This window comes from Vipera berus (assembly GCF_964194415.1).
Source record: "Vipera berus genome assembly, chromosome: 1".
Classification (NCBI taxonomy): Eukaryota; Metazoa; Chordata; class Lepidosauria; order Squamata; family Viperidae; genus Vipera; species Vipera berus.
The window spans coordinates 289,856,598-289,877,983 of record NC_138202.1 but is presented as its reverse complement, the minus strand read 5'-3'; the positions used below and the strand labels follow the sequence as shown (position 1 = coordinate 289,877,983).

Sequence of the window (21,386 nt, the reverse complement as noted above, 5' to 3'; positions counted from 1 at the left end):
CAGATTCTTTTTTTTTCCTTTCCCCTGAACATATCTGAAGAAGCCCTTGTAGTTATTCTGAGCATCCTTCACCAGTCTAGGTCATTTTGAACTTTATCATTTACACTTCCAACTTTTCTATAATCTTCCTTGGAGACATCCTTATTCTTTTGAAATTTCAGATCATCACTGAACTCTTCAGTCAACCACACTTCTTTTGATACTTTTCTGTTTTTCTCCTCCACAGGAATTATTTAGTTTAATTCCTCCTTTCTTAGAAATTTCTACCCCTTACAGCTCTTTTTTCCTACTAGTTTTTCCTTGTCATGGAATACTTCTTAGCATTATTTATTCTGTATTTATTAAAATCTACTTCAAGTCCAAACTAGGTATTTGTTAAATTTTACTTTTTCTTAAACTCAAACACTTTCTTATTACAGTCAGTTCTCTCCAGTACAATGATTCTGCTACTTCCCTTTCATTATCTAAACATTCAATTATATATTAACATTAAGTCATGGATAGCTTTCTTTTAGTATCTTCCTTCAGTAATTTTTCAGCAAGACAAGTCTGAATATTCTGGTGAGACAATCTGTCTCCCAATGGTTGCCATTAGTACTTACTGCTTCCTTGAAAGATCTGCAAAATACTTTGTGAAAGTATTTAAAATTATTCTAGTTAACGTTTAAAGAGTGCATTTTCTGTATTGTTAATATATTTTTGTTAGGCTCTCCTATACTGAAATAAAAACCCCCCACAATAATACAGTATGTACGTGGCATAAGGTATGAAAATAAATGCAGAAGTCTCAACCAGAAGACAATTGTAAATTGCTGTTATGACCTAAATAAATAAATAAATAAAAATAAAATAAAATAGGAACCTTTACAGGAAATTCTCTAAAATGTGTTATTTGGGTGCCAAAGGACTGATATGTATTAATGCCACATTTTGCCCACAAAATATGTTGTGCTCCCAGCATTTTAGTTAGAATCTTCTAACTCTTCTGCTGTAGCAGAGATAACATTTAATAGTACTGAGAAAATGCAAGCACATATGCTTCTTCTGCTACAAAGAAAAATGGGATCAGAAATGCTGTTGCTCCTTTGCCAGTGCCCCTCTTCCAGAGACATAAGATATGCTGTTCATTTCAGGAATAAAATCTTTCCCTTTCAATTCACACCCTGCCTAAAACACAAGAGAAATGGTAGAGGATAAAGAGGTTAGGAAACCTTGGAATGAGCAATTAAGATTCCTGCCATCTCTCTTAGCCAAAAGTGAAGAAGAATGATGACTACTAAAAGAACAGAGTGCAGTCACACTCCATTGCTGTCAGTGTTGAGCTAAGTAAACCTTTGGATACCCTCATGTATTATGAATGACTGGAATGTAAGCCATTGTTCATGCAAGCAATATCTGGTTACTCAAAGATTCAGTGCATACCACTGTGAACTGCATTAAAAAAAAAGACCTCTGCATTTAAAATAAAATTCTGGAAAAGAGAAAAAGGTCAAAGGTTCCAGAGCAAAGTTAAAGTGCAGACAGCAGGTGCAACATTTGGATATGATGTCAATGAGAAAATGTCCATGTTTTGCTAAAAACTAGCGTGGGATTCTTCTAAATTATCAAAATACATCATCACATTGATACTGTGAAATAAAGCTTCAAAGTTTGGATTTAGTAAAAGCTCATGCCATTAATTCTTTGCTTCCATTTCTGGGATGAAATGTAATACATACTACTAAAAGAATTGGAACCAGTACCTTAGCAGTCAGGACTACTTTTATTGTAACAGCTACAGTTATAGAATCTTGCAAGTCTGAATGTGCTTCCTCCCCTCCCTCAATTTATCTTCATCTGAACTGGGGAAGAGCCTGAATGACACATTTAATCAAATTAGTTTCTTGGAATGGGCTCAAGCCCCAGTTTTCCTCCTATCCTTCAAGGCTTTTCCCTATTCCTTCTGTACTAGAATAACTGGAACTCTTCTTAAAAGTTCCCCATAGAAGAAATATGAACATAATGATAGGTTAGAAAATCAAGTCAAATAGATACAAAAGAGCCATCTGCCTCAGGTAACCTGGTGCCCACAAAATATTTCTATTCAGGGACTGTAGGAATTGAAAATTATCTGAAAGGCACCAGGCTCAGATCTGTTTTAATCATCTTTGACAGATGCTCTCAGAACTTTTTGTTAACCATTTTTTTTGTGTCCAGATAACTTTATACTGATTTCCAATTGATATGGGCCACATTGTTCCTTTTATATCCTCATCTTTGGTATCAGTAAAATTTCACTGTTGTAGTTTTATAAGCCATAGGAAGCTTTTATAAACCATAAGATGGAATATGGTAGTAAAACTGAAGATTAAAAAATGTTAAAATGAATGTTATTGTACTGAGGATTCTATATTCTTCTGAGTTCAAAATAGCACTGTCAATGAAAATAACACACAAACACACAAAGGTTGAAATAATATGACTGGATGTAACATGAACATGAATCTGTTTTACATCTATTGCTTTGAATTGCTTGTGTTGGGGGAGCAGAAGATAAATTGTGATAGACTGGGAGATCTGAGTGATTTGCAATAGATTAGCAAAGGTTTACAGTTCCTAATTATTTTAATAATAATGACTGATCTCCCTCTCCCAAACTGTTCTGCTTAAATGATAAAAGTTGTGGTGGAAGCAACTGGAATTGAATGTGGATGCACAGCAACTGAAAGCTTTATTTGAGTTTTGCTAATTCAAAATATATTTTGGACTTGGAATTCTGTAAATCTGAGACCATGTCTTTTGCTAAGTCGGGGCCAGTGCATCCCGAGATTCTTAATGTAAAAACAAAATAATTATCATAAGCTTACTTATGTTTTATGCTGTTGAGGAAATGAACCGAGCAAGGGCTGCAAATCACCTAGAGTGCTGTCCATGAATGGTTGGTGCTGATACATTCAGGCAGCAGAACTGATGCTTTATATTCTTTGCCTGATCTATTCCCACTGTTCAAAAATAGAAAGAGGAAGCTGCTCCCTTTGATGGTGAATTAAGAAAACATTTAGTAATAGACATGTAGGAGGACTTATTCCACTTTTTCTTTCTACAAAAAAGCTTAGTCTTTCTATGTATATATATAAAAAGATTAAATTGGAAAGCTTCATCCAAGTATTCATTTTTAAATGTAACGAACTGGGACGTTTCAACTTAAAAATATTCCTGGCCATTTAAAGAATATTTTGAATTGATTAGGGATAGAATGGTTGACTTTTCTGTCTTAACAATGAGTACATGAACACTGAGATAATGGTAGCCTTTGGTAGTTTAGCACAATACTTGACTTGCTTTTTTTGTCTATGTACTTGAGCAACTCTTCAGGGAGTTGTTAATTTCAATTATCAAAAGGGAATTAATCACTTCAGTAAATCAGCCACTAACAGATAAATTAATGCAAAATGCACAGGCTTCAGTAATGTAGCTTTATTCATGACACAGACTTGTCCATTCTATATCTGTTGGTCTGCAGTACAAAGTAGACTGCGTAGCAAATAGTCTTAAGAGGAGAAGGTGGAGACCGTGTGCACCCCTGGAGTTTTGGTATGGTTTCCAGCCTTCTCCTCCCTCCTCCTCCTCCCCCCCTCCTCCTCAACTTTCACTAATTATAAGTTTAAAATAAATATAATAGGTTTAAGATATATGGCACAGTGTGATAAAGTTATAAAATCTTGGAAAAGACATAGCAAAGAGAAATTTAAAAATAGACAAATTTACACTGATATATTCCAGGTATAAACAGCAGTATTTTGGAATCTTATCTCAGGGTAATATCTTGCCAAGATATTTAGCAATATTATGCTGTTGTAAGAAGAAGTACAACATGTTCTATAGCAGCGTAACAGAGAGCGTATAAATTCCACTATAATCTTTGATGAAGGAGACTTTAACATAAAAATCACTAGATTCTAGTAAATTGGCTAGAATTTGAAATGCTTGGGTACATTTACTGCTTTCATAGTGACAGAATCTAAAGGGCACTAAGCCTACTAGCCATTATTATTTATTTTTATTTTCATATTTATACATTGCTTTCTTGAGTTACAAACCCAGATTGTCTATCTGTAAACAGTCACAATACAGGTAGTCCTTGACTTACAACAGTTCATTTAGTGACCATTCGAAGTTAAAATGGCACTGAAAAAATTGACTTCTGACTGTTTTTCACACCTACAACCATTGCAGTATCTCCATGGTCACATGATCAAAATTCAGACCTGGGGCAACTGACTCATATTTATGATGGCTGCAGCATCCCGGGGTCATGTGATCAACTTTTGCAATCTTCCAACAAGCAAAGTCAATAGGGAAGCCAGATTCACTAAAGAACCGTATTGCTAACTTAACAATTGCAGAGATTCACTTAACAATTGTAGCAAGAAAGGTTGTAAAATGGGGCAAATTTCACTTAACAACTGTCTCACTTAGTAACAGGCATTTTGGACTCAGTTGTGGTTGTAAGTCGAGGACTAGGTGTATAAGATAATCATGAAAAAAGAAAGAAATCTCCTACCCTCAGTCAGAATATCCCGCCTTAAATTCCCAAAGTATTCTAACAATTTTAAGCAGATTAGATGTTACTTACCTTTCTTGCAAAATAAGTTTATTTTCTTTTTTCCAAAATTCTTTAAAATCAGAACTGAATTCATGCCATATACTGAAGAAAGCATTCAAAGAAACCTCCTTTTCACCCATTTTTGCTTTCATACAGAAATATGCTGCAGTCTCCAAGAAGCTATCAAAGAAAACAAAGAAAGCAACTATTTATTTAACATTATTTTATCTGCTTCTCTCATACAGAGATGATACTTTTTTTACATTGCGAAAGCAAAATTTCATTGAAAAATTTCATTGGAAAAGTTTTGAAAACCAAGAAAACCAAATTGCTATTACCATTCACTTTTTCATAGCATAACCATCTTTTTACAATGTATGTCATGATTGCTGTTGTGCTTTTTAGGGAAATTTTAATTCATGGCTAGTACAGCAAAGACACCAAATATACTGGCTGCCTGTTCCACCTGATTTTTTTTTTAAAAAAAATCAATTAAAAATAAAAAGAAATTGTCACACTGAATAGGAAAACAACTAGCAATCTTTTGTGAGGAAAAAAAATGTATGCATCTGCAATATTTGTTGCCTGTATAGAATAGAATTCTTTATTGGCCAAATGTTATTGGATACACAAGGGTATTTTTTATTATTATTTTTGTTTATATATTTGTTGCCTATACAAACACATATTAGGTTTTGTTTCTCTATGAAATTATTCTTTTGTTAGTTTTGTGGATATGAACATGAGAAAAGCTCAGATCCCAGCTTTACTTTTTACTTTTATTCTTGGGCAACTTACTGGTTGTTTTTTTTTTTAGTGTTACCCAGTTTGTCTTCTAGTCAATGAATTCTTTATTGGTGACAAAGCCACCATGACAGGCACTGTTGGGAATGAACTAGCCCCATTCTTTATGTCAGCTATTTTATGAATGAACACTCGACATGCCTTTGGCATTCCAAATATGGCCAGCAGCCTTAAAAACTGAGGATTGCTGAACAGTTGTATCCTTCTTATGAAATAAAAATATGCCACATAATGATTGAATCTAGCAATCGGCAAAAGGTCCTGCAATCAAATCAAATCAAATCATCCCCAAAATAATTATGAAGCCCTTGTTCTAGAATATTGTATTAAAGGAGACCTTAAGGAAGATATCTTTCATTGTTACTTTTGTTGTCATCTGATAGCTGGCAGATTTACACAGGATAAAACTTGGTCAAAGAGGGAGCCTTGATTTATGACAGGTGAAAACAATTTTTTCTCCCAGACTGAGTCAAACTCCTGAGATAGGACAATATTCTAGGTCTTTTCAAAGCCATTGCAATCAATGTGCAGCTCATTCAGAAAGAGGAAGCACTAAATATCACCAAATTCTCCCACAAATACCTTATGTTCACATATTTGTTGTACACCATCATATACGTAGCAACTGGAACTACCTAGGAATGATATGCTAGGGCCACAAAACAACACTGCATTTACCCAAGGATATATAAGATTAAAAGCATCACATTCAAAGCAGTCCTTCCAGGCTCTATGTTTAAATATAAGATAACAATAAACCATAATTCTCCATCTCAAGCCTTTTCAACAATTGAGAAGCCAGAGTAGATTGAAATTCTCATAAATAAATGCTTGATGAGTTTGATAAATAGCACTAACGTTTACGGGAGACATGAAAGCTTTTGTTAAGAATACTATGTGATCAAAAGGGGGTAAAAGGCAGGCTTTTGCACAGATCACTGCTAATCTTGCTGGGAACCAAGAGAAAGCTGATTCAGACACACGGAGACATTTAACTGCCAACGGAATTCCTTTATCTAAACAGCTACAAGAAATAATCAAGTCCTCAGCTGGGTCGCTTCTGCAAAAGTGAGCTTTGTTTGTAAGATGCAAAACATCATATACTGGAACGCTGTCAAAAATAATACACAAATATCATTTATATACAAATATGGAGAATAGGGATTGGAATACAAGGAGGCTTAGAAGCAGGGTTCCTAGGAATTAAGTTGTTTATCAAATGAGCGCAGGCAAGTTGTATTTAAAGTAATCACCTCCATTTGTTCTGAGAAAGTTTCCCATATATGGTGATTAAACCAACTCTACAGCATTCATTTATCAAAAGAAAAAGAAAAAAAGAAAAAGAAAGAAAAGTAAATAGAGAAGTGAATGCAAGGTTTGGCATACTATCTTCAAAACAACTAGTTCTGATATATATATATAGAGAGAGTGCATCTATCTTAATACTGAATTTGAAGGGAAATACATTCGCTTTTTAAAATAAGCTTTATAATTAGAAAAGAATTCTGCACATTTACAGACATTTTAATTCTTAAGCTATGCATTCTGAGCAAGAACCTTACCAATGTTAATAACTTAAAGATACAAAGTTTCTATTGCTAACCAGATTGTTTAAGAATGCTAATTTTTCTATGTAAATTTACATGTTTAACGAGGGGGTATCTTTTAGCAAACAATTAAGCATTAGTTTTAGGCAGAGCTGCATATGAACCGTGATTGATTAAAAAAAAAAAATCAGAAAAACATATGTATTTAAAAAGGCACTCCCTAAGTTTTGTTACAGTTACAGTATATCAAGCTATTTCTCCAGGTTTGGTGTAGAAACAATTGGCAGCTGTGAGATATTTTTTACTTTGGCTTTTGTTATAATCTAACTTGTTTCTTCCTTCTGTCTATATCTCTACCTCTCTCTGTCTTAATCTCAGGTTTAATTATATTCAGTTTTGGAAAATTGTTTATTTTACTTAATAGCTAATTTTACTGTTTTGCTGTTTTGGAAGTCTCTTTTCAAGGTAAAAAAAGCAGGGTAGAAACATCTTTAACAAATATAGGCTGCAGAATAAGACACAGCTTTTCAGGAGCTATTTTCAGATGGTTTCAAATGCTATTTTATTATCCTCCTGTTTGTACAATGAGGTGTTTCTTTCTCACTTATAGCTCTGTAAAACCCCAAACCTATTTTAAAGGATCCTTTCCTTCCTAAGCATGTCTTCCTATGAGTCTTGCAGTGAATAAAAGAATCTGTCCTGTGAATTCTTGGATATTGTACTGCCGGCAGGTGGGCAAATGGGAAGCAACTTAAAGTTTAGAAACTCATTAAACTAGGAATGTATTGAGGAGCAATCGATCAAAGGAAGTCCACTTAAACAAAGAGATTTCTGACAATAACACAAGTATTAAGGGGGGGAAAAAACCCTAAAGGCAATTTTTTAAAAATGGCAATATATTATATATTATTTATAATATATTATTTATAATATATTATTATAAACATATCCTATTTATTGACTGCAACCAATGCTCAATATAAATCCTTAAAAGGCAAAGAGGAGGACAAACCAGGGTCAATGATTTCCCAAGTACAAGGGCTGAAAACTGCTGAAGTGTGTGCTAGGAGGGTGTAGAAAGGGTGTAATTAGAGGGAAAAACCTGCCAACCAAACTCCCCAGTTCTCGTCATGGGTTTGCTAATTACATTCTTGTCCCTTTGGTGAGGACACTTCCTAATGAAGAGCAGTCTTTGCAAAGCTAGTGCAGGGGGTTGAAAGCTCTTAGCTTAGATGCTTATCTTGAGGGTTAGAACATCGGAATTACACAATGTTTCCACCACTAACACAGAAGGTGGGGGAGGTCGATGTTGGGGATTAATAGAGGCAGCAAAGGTCAGAGGCTTTGCTTCAGCTAGCCTGACTTTTCAATCCTGCTTAGAAAAACGAGCCTTTGGTTGTTCACACTGCTATTTTGTTTATGGAGGGCAGAGGCTAAATATCTCCTGCAAGGATTTCCAAGCGCCTCAGATCCCCCATATTCAAGACTGAGATATTCTTTAATAGTGCCTTGCTATTTGCTTTTTATGGCTTCAATTCCAGAACAATTAGTGGAACGAAATCCAGCAGAATCAAACAGGATAATTTTTTCCCCCCAGGAAAACAAAGGTGGAAGAGATTCTACTAGCAACGCTTTAGGTACATAAGTGCAAGAGGATTATTTTGTGCCAGAAAGGATCAAAAGGCAATGCCAAGAGAACATCTAGGCTTGGAATCGTCTTTTTTTTCCCCCCAGGTTCTGGACCCGTGCCTGTAGAATTTTAAATAATAACCCCCCCTCTCCAAATTCTCATGTAAAGATGACAATTTCTTACTGAAATGTTGTTAAATATCCCTTGAGAATGCTGTACCCATTTCAGAGGCACTGCATTTTAAGGTATATGGGATATCAAGAACGTAAAATTACTCTGTACTGATCCCTGGTCCATGAGAAGTGGATACCATCACAGAAAGACCCCATATCTATCTGCCTAATCCATGAAGACATGGGACATCTTAAGGAAGGCATATATATATATATATATATATATATATATATATATATATATATATATATATATATATATATATATATATATATATATATATATATGGCAAATGATTGATTTTTGTGTGTGCGTGATCTTTACTGAAGTTAACCAGAGAGTGCTTGATGTAGATTTGAACATTTTATCGCTATAGAAAACATGGCAACATCCCTTTTTAATATTGTATCTGTTCCTCATGGAAGGGCATTCACAGTGGAAAGATCTGATAGTCCTTGAAAGATTATGAATAATAACATCCCTTACCAGGAACACTTATCAATGTGCTTGGAAGTAGAGGTTGAGACAGCTGTGTATGTTCTATTGAGTTGCCCTTTATACCTTACCTTGCAAGCAGAGCTAATTTCTCCCCTTATTAGCAGATGCTTGGGCTGGCCGCAATCAGAGATTGTAAGTATTTTATTAAGGGATCAGTCTAGTGAAATCTCCAGGAAAGTTGCAAAATTCTGCACCACCGCAATTGCTATTGGAAGGCGTTGGGTCTGATCTATGCATAGACAAGAATAGATTTTGATAAACATACTGGATTATGAAGCTCTTAAAAATTATTTTTGCTTGCTTTGTAAAGTTCCTTTCAAGTAATTTTTTTTCCAATCTGATGTCAAACTATTTTCTATAAGCTACAGTATGTGTATGTGACTGCGTATCTAATATCTATATATCTCTGTGTATAGAAAAAAGCTATTATAAAGTATTGGAAATTTCTGAACATGAAAACAAATGCTGATGTATAAATCAGAAGTACACAGTGCAGGTTGGAGTGCATCTTTGTGACCAGTAGGAGGAGGGTATTCTACAAGAGGACAATTGTATTCAGAACAGCCTTTCTTAGATCACTATATGATAGATCCTGTGGTGGGATTTAGCCAGTTCACACCAGTTCGGCAGAACCAGTACCTAATTTTTTGTTGCCTAGGCCCAGAATGGACTTCTGGAAGCGGCATCCACACAGAGAACCAGTTGTTCACATATTTGAATGCCACTACTGGGTAGATCCCAAGCCAAGATAGTACTCTGAAGAGGCATTTCCTGCTAAATCTTAGTTGACAGGTGGATACCTAAAGAAAAGGACATATTATTATTTCTTCAATTCCTAAGCAGTATGGGTCTTTCTATGGATTTAGAAAATTGGTAGTCAATACAATATTTTCAGAATAATTTAGTAACTATTCTAACTATTTAATAACCTAGCTAAACCTAGCTGTAGCATTCTGCGCTGGTTGCAGTCTCTGGCCCAACTACATGGTTAGCCCCAAATGCAGTACATTTTACTAATTTAGTGTTGAGATTATTTCCTAGGTTCATATGACACTTGTATAGAAATCATTCTGAGTGATATACAAAAAAACCTAAATATTAAAAGCACAAAGTTCTCAGTATAAAAAAAATCCTCTAATACTCTAAAAGGATTGGAGAAAAATGTGTTTTCAGTCATCTTCTGATTTCATGGGCTGGTAGTGGCGGCAGCGGTGGCAGCAGCTGGTGTGTGTGTGGGGGAAGGGATGGTTTTGCATGCACAACGTAGCTTCTGCACACATGCAAGTGAAGTTTTGTGTGCTCGCCCGCTACTTGCGTGGCCTGATTCCCAACAGACCATGGACCTGGGGGGTTGGGACTGCTGTTCTAAACAGTAACAAGGAAGAGACAGGCTTCAGTTTTATGGGACTATGTCATCCAGCAGGTAACCTGGACTGAAGTGATATAAGGTTAGACTATACTAGACATCCGTTTGTATCTTGCTGCAGAAGGCACTTGTACTTCCAACAATATCATGCACAGCATATAACATTTCCAGTTCATGAACAGAGTAACTACATTTTCAAAATACCTCCATCTTCTTGAACTTCACCCTCAACTCACTAGTCTCCTCCAGTGAATACCACTTTCAGATTCTGATCTTGCAAAGACTCTCTTGATACAGATAAAACAAATAGGTCAGGGAAATAAAGTTGGATAGCTTAAATCCATATTTCCCAATGTTCTTGAGATATCGTAGCTTAACTGCCCTGAGAAAGAGGTATGATTATCCCATGCTATACTCCGTGTGTGGCCATAGTACCATAATGTTCTGAATTACAGAAGAACAGCATGGTGCCTAGTGGTCTAAGAGAATAACCAAAGCTGCACTCTAATGGAATATCTGGTTAAAGTTTCAAGGCAAGGAAAAGAAAAGGTACTTCAAAAAGTCATTCAGTGTTATTTCCACTCTTCACTGAGATAAATTATTATCATTTTGCAGACCTCTAGAGATTGTCAACAATCAAAGGATCAGAGCGCATTTTCTGAAGAACACATATCTCCTTCAAGATATCTGGCATTATTGGTTAGATCCATCCTGTCAGTCTCCTATAAAAGGTAAAGGTTCCCCCGCACATGCATGCTTGTCGTTTCCAACTCTAGGGGCCGGTGCTCATCTCCGTTTCAAAGCCGAAGAGCCAGTGCTTGTCCGAGGACATCTCCGTAGTCATGTGGCCGGCATGACTAGACACCAAAGGTGCACGGAACGTTGTTACCTTCCCACTGTAGTGGTCCCTATTTTTCTATTTGCATTTTTACGTGCTTTCGAACTGCTAGGTTGGCAGAAGCTGGGATGAGTAACAGGCGCTCACTTTGTTACGTGGCACTCGGGATTCGACCCGCCAAACTGCCGACCATCTGATTGACAAGCTCAGCGTCCTAACCCACTGAGCCACCGTGTCCCTATAGTTAGATCAAATTGGCTGTAATAGGTAGAAATAGAAGCTGGGAAGACGTGGAGCTGAATGCTCACACACTTGGATTTCTAGAGCTGAAATTACTTCTACAAAATGGAAGAACTGTAGATGGGACCTTGAATGCCCCTTTGCACTTGCATCAACTGAGGCAAACCACATCAGCACAAAACTGAGTGATTTTATTCCAGTAGTGCCTTGCAAATGAGACATAGCAGATGTCTGTGGGTTCCACAAAGTTCACTGGTAGCAGCAGATGTTAAAAGCCCCCAAACCAACTACATGAAGCAACTTTCCTGGATGGTGCAATATGAAAAAAAAAAGGGGGGGGGAGAGGACATTTTTTCCTTAAATAAAGTTTCCTCTAGTTCCTTTAATGAGAACTATAGTGAAGTTTCAAACACCAACTCTTTATCAAGCCCGTGTGTTTGAATTTTATTTCCAAAAATAAGTGTTGACTGTGTTCAGATACTATATTAAGATTTCTTTCTTTTATAGACAAGAGTATCACAAAAATAACATGGAATAAGCATGAAAACAGTTTATAATGGCTATATTAAATGTAATAAATAAATATTGGTAATTTTAGGTTTTTTTGTATATCCGAAATAGGGATTTAAAGCTTTGTTGCTGGTACAACTGACTGCCTCCACTCTTATTACCAGAAGCTCACAGCTACTGCTCCTATACTCCAGCAGAGTAATGTGCATTTGCATCACAGACCAGCTGAGAAAAAAAGGACAACAACACCAATGAAGATACTTTGCCATGTTAGTGCTCAAGCCTATCAATCTCAGGAAGAAACTGGAAGCACCTCCTATGAACCATTGGATATGGGAAAATATTCACATATCATTTTAAACGATCAGTCGAAGAGATACCTAAAAGACTGTGTTATGATATAATCATGAATTTTTCAGAATTGGCCATTATAGTATATGTTTTATATATCAGCCAAATGCCAAGGAAAGAACATACGGTATGTGCATTACAATTAATAATAGCTACTTAGTTCTAAAACTGCACAAAATAGTGAAGCACATAAAATCAAAAGCATGCACAGAAACAATGCATAGGAAAGAATGTCTAGGACAGCAAAATTATTCATCATGATTACTGGAAAAAAATACTATGAAATACAAACTTTCAAGACACACAGAGATGCAACACACAATGCCATGTTTCACCTTGAAATATATATCTGAGCTTCTCTTTTGACTTTGCAATGTATCCATATACATACTGGTGTCTGTGTTCATTTTCCTGGTTTCCCATCTACCTCTTTGTCTCCATCAGATATAGACTCTTCAATTTTTTTTCCAGACAGAATCCAAGACAGATAAATGTTTACTTTCAAATTTCTTTTTTAACAATGGAAGCTCAAATAATAAGTGACATCTCAAACAATATAAGTAATTGTCCTTGACTTGTGACCATTTGTTTAATGTTGTTTGAAATTAAGACGGTGCTGAATAAACCGACTTATGATCAGTCCTCACACTTATGACTGCTACAACATTCCCTTCTTCACGTGATCGAAATTTGGATGTTTGGCAACTGGCATGTATTTACAACAGTTGCAGTATCCCGGGGTCACATTGTCACCATTTGCAGGCAGCTTCCAATGAGCAAAGTCAATGGGAAGCCTGGATTGGCTTAACAATTGTGTAAAATGCTTAATGAACATGGCAAAAAAGATAGCAAGATTGGCTGTGATTCACTTAATAACCACATGGCTTAATGATGGAAGTTCCGATCCCAATTGTGGTTATAAGTCGACAACTAGCTGTATCTAAAATTTAGGGGGTAAGTAAGAAAGTGAGATAGACAAATGAAGTGATTTTTTTAAAAAATGTTTTAGGCCAGATGTTACCTTAATTTGAGATTCCAACTGTTTCAGCCAAAACTTACATAGCTTTTGCACAGAATGTTGAAAACCTCAGCTATCCAGAAGAAAAGCAGAGACTTTTTCATTTTTTCCCCTAAAAATGGGATTTGTCTTTCCACACACATCCCCCGAAAATGAGAGAAATGGTGCTGATTATGCACACATCAAGTTTCATGCAGTTGAGTTCTCACTGAGCAAAAGGACGCACATTTTTGTTACAAAAGATAGCAGATTCCACCCATGCCAGTCCTATTTTTGTTAAAAAAAAAAAAGGATCTCACATAGAATGACTGAGAAAAGACTTTCTGTCTTGATGAAAATTGTGAATGTTTATGCCTGAGACACTCTTGCGTCTCCTTTTGAAGCAAGCTGTATTTTTCACTTGACTGTGTCAAATATTTTATGGGTTCTTGAGAACCGCCCACGAAAGCTGAAATTGGGAAGTGTCATATCTTTTGCTCTTGTACTTTATCAATATTATTCAGGGACTGACGTCATTGTTTGGGGCTGTATCACTTCAACTTTAATAACAGGCTGGAGCCTTCCTTGTCTGCTTGTGTAAACTGGATAAACACAGAATGGTGTGGTTTTTTTCTTGTCTCAGGATCCTTACCCAGAGATCACACAATGTGCTTTTATTGGGAAGTAAACATTTCACTTTTCTTTTTGCTCGTATGCCAGAAACCCATTTCTTGAATAAACACTTCACACATTGTCGTTCTTAAAGTCACTAAATATGATAAATAAATAAAAATGTATATAGCCTTTCAGAAACTATTAAACATCTCACTTCTGACAAATGAACAGCCGGAGATTTTATAGAATCCACAGGTCAGACATACCATTTCATTAAGTGTGAAAGATTAATTTTCCATTTCAGCTCATTTGATAAACAATAAGATTATTCTAGAAGCATTGTGCTTAAAACAGTATCCACTTGAAGAATTTTTTAGCTATTTCATTTTCTTTCATGACTGCTTGGCTTTACAATGCCATAGAGAGGCAGCGTTGTAAAACTATTTTTCCATTTCAAATAATGAATCGATGTTTCCTTGTCATTCTAAGACATCTAATCATGACATAGACACTCTGTGGCACATAGTCACTTCAAAAAGAAAAATCCAATCACATTAAATCACATTAATTGTGCTTAAACTAATCCATCACTGCAGCTAGCAGTAACTCGTCTATTCACCCAGTGCCTAGCTATTTTACCCATGATTAGCAGAATGCAACTAATCTCTTATTTATTTAGTTTTCTTGAGCTCTCCTCTCACCCTCCGCCCAAAAATGTCTTTGACATTGACATCGTTTGAATGGTAAATAAAATTTTAACAGCACGTATACCCTAGAGGAAGAAAAAAGCAACCCAGTTTACTCTGGCAATATAAAGAAGTATTTTTCTACACCATATAATATACAAAGAAAATTATTTTACTAACAGATTGCCCTTCTGTTGGTTGGCAATATGAAATGCTAAAAAATTTCAGAAAGCTCTTACATACAAAGCAAGCTAAAGATTTAGATAGTTGTATTATTATTTTTTTTTAAAAAAGCCTATTCATGATGAGATGTATTTTGCTTTACAATCTGTGGAAGATTTTTCTCTCTAAATGTTTCAGTTGCATACATGTGTATTATAGGATGGAATCCAAAGGTATATTTCTGTGAATTAATTTCCACAGAGAAATTCCTTTTTTTTGTATCTTTAAAATCTGCTCTAGAAACAAACTGAATTACTATCTGAAATATATGGGGAGAGCATGAGTTGGAACAAGGGGAGCTGGCAGAATCCTATTATGTATTTAGACATTGATCACATAACAATGGATTTATCAGAGTTCAGTAAGATAACATTCTAAAGCATTTAGAAAATTACAGCATGTTATGTTGTTCTTGTCAATAGTATGATTTCACTTTTTTTAAAAAAAGCAAAGTAGATGGTTAGAAATAGAAAACCAAAATCAACCTCCTGCTTCATGGCTACTTCTAAACAACAATGAAATACTAGCAAATTGGAGATTGCCTAACTGTCCATCTAAAGATGCTTTAACGAATTCTTAAGCACTACTGCAAGAATTTTATAAAGGCAATAACTGAAATATCCTCATATAAAAAAGGTGAGGTCGACCTCTCTCTTCCCCTTCCTTTAGTGTATTCTAATAGCCAGTTCTCGTTACACATGAAAGGCATATCTTTTGAAGGCAACTCTAAATCTGCAAAAATGTGACTGTAATCAATCAAGGATATAAGAACTCAAAGACTTTCTGTGGCCCATGTTTTCAAGACCACACAGTTTCTTCCTTGTGTCTATTCATACAATTCCTCTAAGTAAAGTCTTTTAAGTAGTTGGTAGAGTTTAACAGTTATTTAGGTTTGTCTACCCAATACATGAACACTTAAATAAAAAAAAATATTGAGATTCAGCCTTCTCCAACCTCTCATAGGGTGAGAAGGAGGCTGAGGCAAGCACTCAGGTATTTAAACTACTAATGAATATAAAGCAAATAATGGGGGGGAAAAATCACAGCTACAACCAGAGTAAATTCAAAGCTACTTAATCCAATGAAACATTCCTAGTCTAATTAGGATATTTATAGTAGGAATAAATTGTTTTTCCCCCCTAAGGATGTTCTCTAGTGTTCCTAATGTTTCTAGAAACTGTTTGTTCTTAGGCAGTAGATAATTGCATATATAAATACTTAATTTTGTAAAGCCATGATTCAAAATTTGGCAGTTCTGTCATTTCCATTGGATTTGGAAAACGTGAATTTTAAGATTTGGCTTTAATAGCAATGGAAATTTTTTTAAAAATTTCCATTTGCTACTACAACCAGTTCTGAAAGTAAGCCACATTAGCAAGAAAACTGCAAAAATGAAGAGAAAAGAAATTGTGCAATAACAGCTATAAAAACTTCAAAGCCTCAGTTCTTGCTAATGCTTACATCATTACTGAATTAGACAGACAGCACTGGCTTCTTTGCAAACTTAATTTGACACATTAAAGCAATGTTGAATTTTCAGCATGATTAATAATTTAGTACCATCTTTTTTCCCTTCCTTTGTATGTAGTGGGGAGCCCAAAATACAGAATGAGAGTAATGCATCTGTTTTTAGTCTGAAGGAAAATTCCCACAATTTCAAGCAAACAACCACTCTATTTGAATTCTTTGTTATAGTGAGGTAGTAATTTCAACAAAAGCCTAAACCTTCTAGCTTTAATAATATATGAGAAAATTGGCTACCCAAAGATGTCAAATAAGCTACGATTGCATGATAGCCCTTTAAGATTACTTTCATTATCTAGGATAAAAGATAACTATTTGGATACTGAAGGAAACCTTTTCAAATTAAACTTGTTCATCTCACCTTTTGTGCGTCTCTGCCAGAGATTTTTCTTCCATCTCATGGTCAGTTTTAGCTAAGTAACAAACAGAAATAAAGTTATAGATAAAATGTTGCAGTGATGTCATTAAATAAGTTCTCCTGCACATCCTTTGGGGGAGAAAACTATTATCTTCTTGTTTTTTTACATGATTCTTGAGTCTATGAGCTTGGCCTTGACCTTAAAATAATGAAATGTAGAGTTAATACATTTAGAAACAGTTTAAGATAACTTGATCTCACAGTAGGAATGAGTATATCCGATGGCACTTCCATATAAGGGTTTTACTCCATTGCCCCCAAATCTTTATATACCATTTTCAACTTTCATTGTCTTTCCCAGTCTTCAGTTCTGCCAAATTCACTATACTGAGAATAGACAGGATTGAGCCAATCAATTTTCCCCCAAATTCCGGTAGATAAGGTTCCCCCCCCCCCCAAGTCTCAAACTGAATTTCTTTTTAATAATAAAACACAGTTCTGGAAAATTTCACTAGCTTCTATTCCACATGGAACAAAAAGAAAGTTGCTAATTACTGCACATTCTACACTCCCCACCATCTCCAGTATATGTTGTGGGCATCTATGGGCCTATGATATGGGCAGCATAGGGCACTCTCTGTGTATCAGTAGAGAAGAGGGAAAGTGATCCTTCATTTCACCTCAGATACAGGGAGATGGGCGAAGCATGCTGCTTATAAAAACAGGAAAAAAGTCAGTCTGGACAGGTTTATTTTTCCTTTTATTTAAGAATTATAAAAATGATTAGAAACTGAATAAAAGGATTAAAATCAAGTTTGCTGAAAATTATTGCTTATGGATATGCTGACTGCAGTTAGTGAGAACTTGCTGCACATTTGTTCCAAGACACCTGAAGAAATGGTTACCAGAGGTTTAGTCTTTTGAGTACCAAATACTTCATTGCCAAGCCTGTTTGGTTCTGAAGGAGCCACTTGAATTGGCAGCATTTTTTTTTCATTCTTGCTTATTCCAAGAATGTATAATCTTGTATTAATGATTTATACAAACTTTAGAATTTTAGTTTTTAATCATGGAATGTTGTTCAACTAGTTTGCTAAAACTAATAAAACATTATACCATAAAAAGTGAAATCAAGCAAAACAGACAAATGTTCCTGCACTAGATAGGATATTGGACTAGAAGACTTTCAATGTCTCTTTCAATCCTATGACCGAAAGATTTATCTTTATTTTTTTTTCCCTTAGGACATTACATTAAAAAAAAATTCTTTTCAAGAGTAAGTCTCTTGGAGATGAGGAAGACTAGAATATGAGAGCAGTATCCAGCACTGTCAATCTCTTTATTATTGTGTGGGACATAGGGTAAAAGTGGAAGAAGAAACAGAGAACGTGGGTAAATACTTTTTCTCTGTAGGTAAAAAACTGCACAAGTACTAACAAGTCCAAAATATTATACAGAAAAATGAGAAGCCAATGAGCCAATGTAGATGAGTGATTGCCACCAACAGTCCTATGGCACATGTCTTACTCTTGCAAGAGATGGGAAGAAGACACAAAGCTATGTATACAAATAACTAGAGAAAAGACAGCCAACCTTTTTTGACACTCAGTGCCACATTCATGCTGCTTAGCTACTTAGCTACTGGATCTCATCTCTTTATAAAGACAACTGATACTGGAAAGGCTTGTGATGAATAACTGTTGAAATATAGGTATCTTGAAAGAAAGTATGTTTAGCATGAAGCATAAAGAGCCTTGGTGGAGCAGTGGGCTAATGCCTCCTTAAGTAACACCAGCTGCCTGCAATTAGTGCAGGTTCGAGTCCCACCAGGCTCAAGGTTGACTCAGCCTTCCATCCTTCCGAGGTAGGTAAAATGAGGACCCAGATTGTTGGGGGCAATAAGCTGACTTTGTAATAATGCCGCTTTGGGGGGGGGCAAAAGCCCTAATAAGCAGGCATATACATAGAATGAAGGCTACTGCTAAGCCCTGAGTCTTCGGAGAAGGGCGGGATATAAATGGGATTAAAATAAAAATAAATAAAATAAAAAACAAAATAGCAGGCAATTTCTGCATTAGAGCCAAAAGTGGCTTTGCTGAATGTTCTTGGAGACCAAAAGTTTCATTGTTGTTTCATGAGCTTTCAACTGTAAGAATGACAATAATTTCTCAGTGAAAAAGCTGTCTCAATGACTAAACTAAGGACTGGATTCAGAAAGACACTATGGATGGAAAAAGTGACAAATCAAATTAATGAGAAAAAGGTTAAAGATTGCTATGGAACAAGTCCATAGAAACCAAGCTCTCCAATGGAATATAAAGAATTCACCATAGTGATGAAACCAAATCTTATTTTTACTAATGTTTTTAATTAGGTTAAGGAAATTATTACACACATCTGTTGAATAACTTGTATAAGTGTCCTGAAAAAGTCCTGAGTCTGCTTATAACCTTCATTTTCAAAGAATGAAAATTCCATTATTAAAATAAAAAAGGAGAAATCAACATTCTCTTTAAACACAAAGGTATAGAAAACATTCTGAGACCTTGCAATCTTCCGGATGAATTCAGATTGTAACTCCCATCATCTCTGTTAGGTAGCCATGCTGACTAGCATCGATGCCAACTGGAATCAACTGATGTCTGGAATACTGTTAGTCTACTTAATCTTAAGAGTAACTAAACATTAAACTATGTATGAATAATCACAGAGGGAATGCAGCAAGAATCTTTTCATCTCCTAGTCTGAATATTTCTGCATGTTTACTGATTTTGATTTTCCTTGTTTCTTTGCTACATTTAAGGAATGCTTACATGGTAAAATTTGTCCATATTTCAAACATCTCACACAGTTCATTTTTTTAAAAAAATGGATAATTGGTTAAAGTTCTGCAGGATGAATAATGTGAAATTTCCACATTTAAAATTAATACAGCACTTTAAATATGAGTGCTAAAATATTGCACAATACATGGAGCAATGTATATTACAGTGGATTTGTATGTAATACATACATTAATGACCATGTGATTAACTTAGCAATCAGATTGAAAATGTTTGTAAAATCATGTGATGACTTAACAACCACATCATTTAGCAACCAAAGTTGTGGTCCCAGTGTTGGTTGCAAATTGAGGACTACTTGAGTATATATGATTCATTACAGTTCTAGCACTCAGACATTTAGAAATTTTTCTTATTTTAATTAGGACGTTTTATTCTTAGTACTTTAATACAACTATATCAAAAGGGAAGAACACAGAACATTTAACTAGATATAAAATTAATTTTAGAATCATAGGGCTGGAAGGGACCTGGCAGGCTTTCTAGTCCAATTTGCTGCCTTGTGTGAACTGCCAAAAAAGATAATCAAAATGGCAGAAAGTGGAAACTCCATCATGTATCATGTAATGGCAATCCAGATACTTGGAAGTCCAGGTATACTAGCCCTAATTTTTCCCTATAGGGTTATCTATTGGGAATTAACAGATATCTGGGGCAGAAATAATTCCACTTCTGGCAAGATTCCTTTGGGACAGAAGTTTATAAAGTTTATATAAAAGTTTATAAAACAGATAATTTTGTATGTGACTTAGAACTATGTCTGCATTAAATATGTGGGGTTTGAGACTGCATTAGATTGGAAGGTTATCTGGAAACAAAGAAAATAAATCCAGCTGCCAGACCTGGATGACTGAGAGGCTTCATCAACATATCTGGAAGCAAACTATTTTCAAGGCAGTGGTTGTTATTGCTAGTTGTAACCCAACTCCTTACGTCCTAAAAATCCTTTTCTTTTAAGATTTTTGCAAAACTACTTCCAACCAATAGACGAGGCAATTCAAAGAAAGCTAGATTGAGCAGAAGAATTTGTATACCAAAAAAAAGTAAAGAGCTTGATTTGCTTTTTTTTTTTAAAGGAAACATTTAATCCATGAATTCCATATTGGAGAACTACATACTCGGTGTTAACTTTAAGAAATTAAACTTCAAAAATTGTTTTGAAAACTTTTCCTGAATGCATCCTGTACAAAAAAAAAAAATCTTCAACGTTGCCCTTTTTATTTGTTTTCCTCTGGAAAAAAATGCCATCAAGGTGCTCAAAATCTAATTGTCAGTCTGTCAGCATGATAAATCTCCCCAAAGCAAAAAGAGCAAGTCCTAGTTTTGTGTGGAGGAGACGCCAGCAAAAGAAACTGAAGTTCAAAAAATGAACTGGATCCAGTTAGGGGCTGCAGAGATCCCCCCGCCCATTCACTCCTATGGGAGAGGTGGTTGGACAGCAACTTGGAATGCTGCTGGCTGCTCCATTCCAAAGCCCTCCTCCCTCCTGATCATGTAATCCTAGGCAGGCCTGCTATGAAGGGCTTGGAAAGAATTTCAGAAGCCGTGCTCTGCATGCTTTCCTTGTTTTGCTTCTTCTACATTGTCTTTATGTGTCC

The 21,386-nt window shown here is 35.5% G+C and overlaps 1 protein-coding gene across 1 annotated transcript in view; it reads right to left on the bottom strand.

Moving 5' to 3' along the window:
• FMN2 (formin 2) overlaps positions 1–21,386 on the bottom strand; it is a gene marked incomplete at its 5' end in the record, with an annotated part of 196,809 nt that overhangs the window by 25,873 nt on the left and 149,550 nt on the right. Inside the window, 2 exons of the mRNA XM_081323350.1 lie at positions 4,616–4,765; positions 16,949–17,000. Of these exons, the coding sequence (XP_081179476.1) occupies positions 4,616–4,765; positions 16,949–17,000 (202 nt within the window). The remainder of the gene's footprint in view (positions 1–4,615; positions 4,766–16,948; positions 17,001–21,386) is intronic.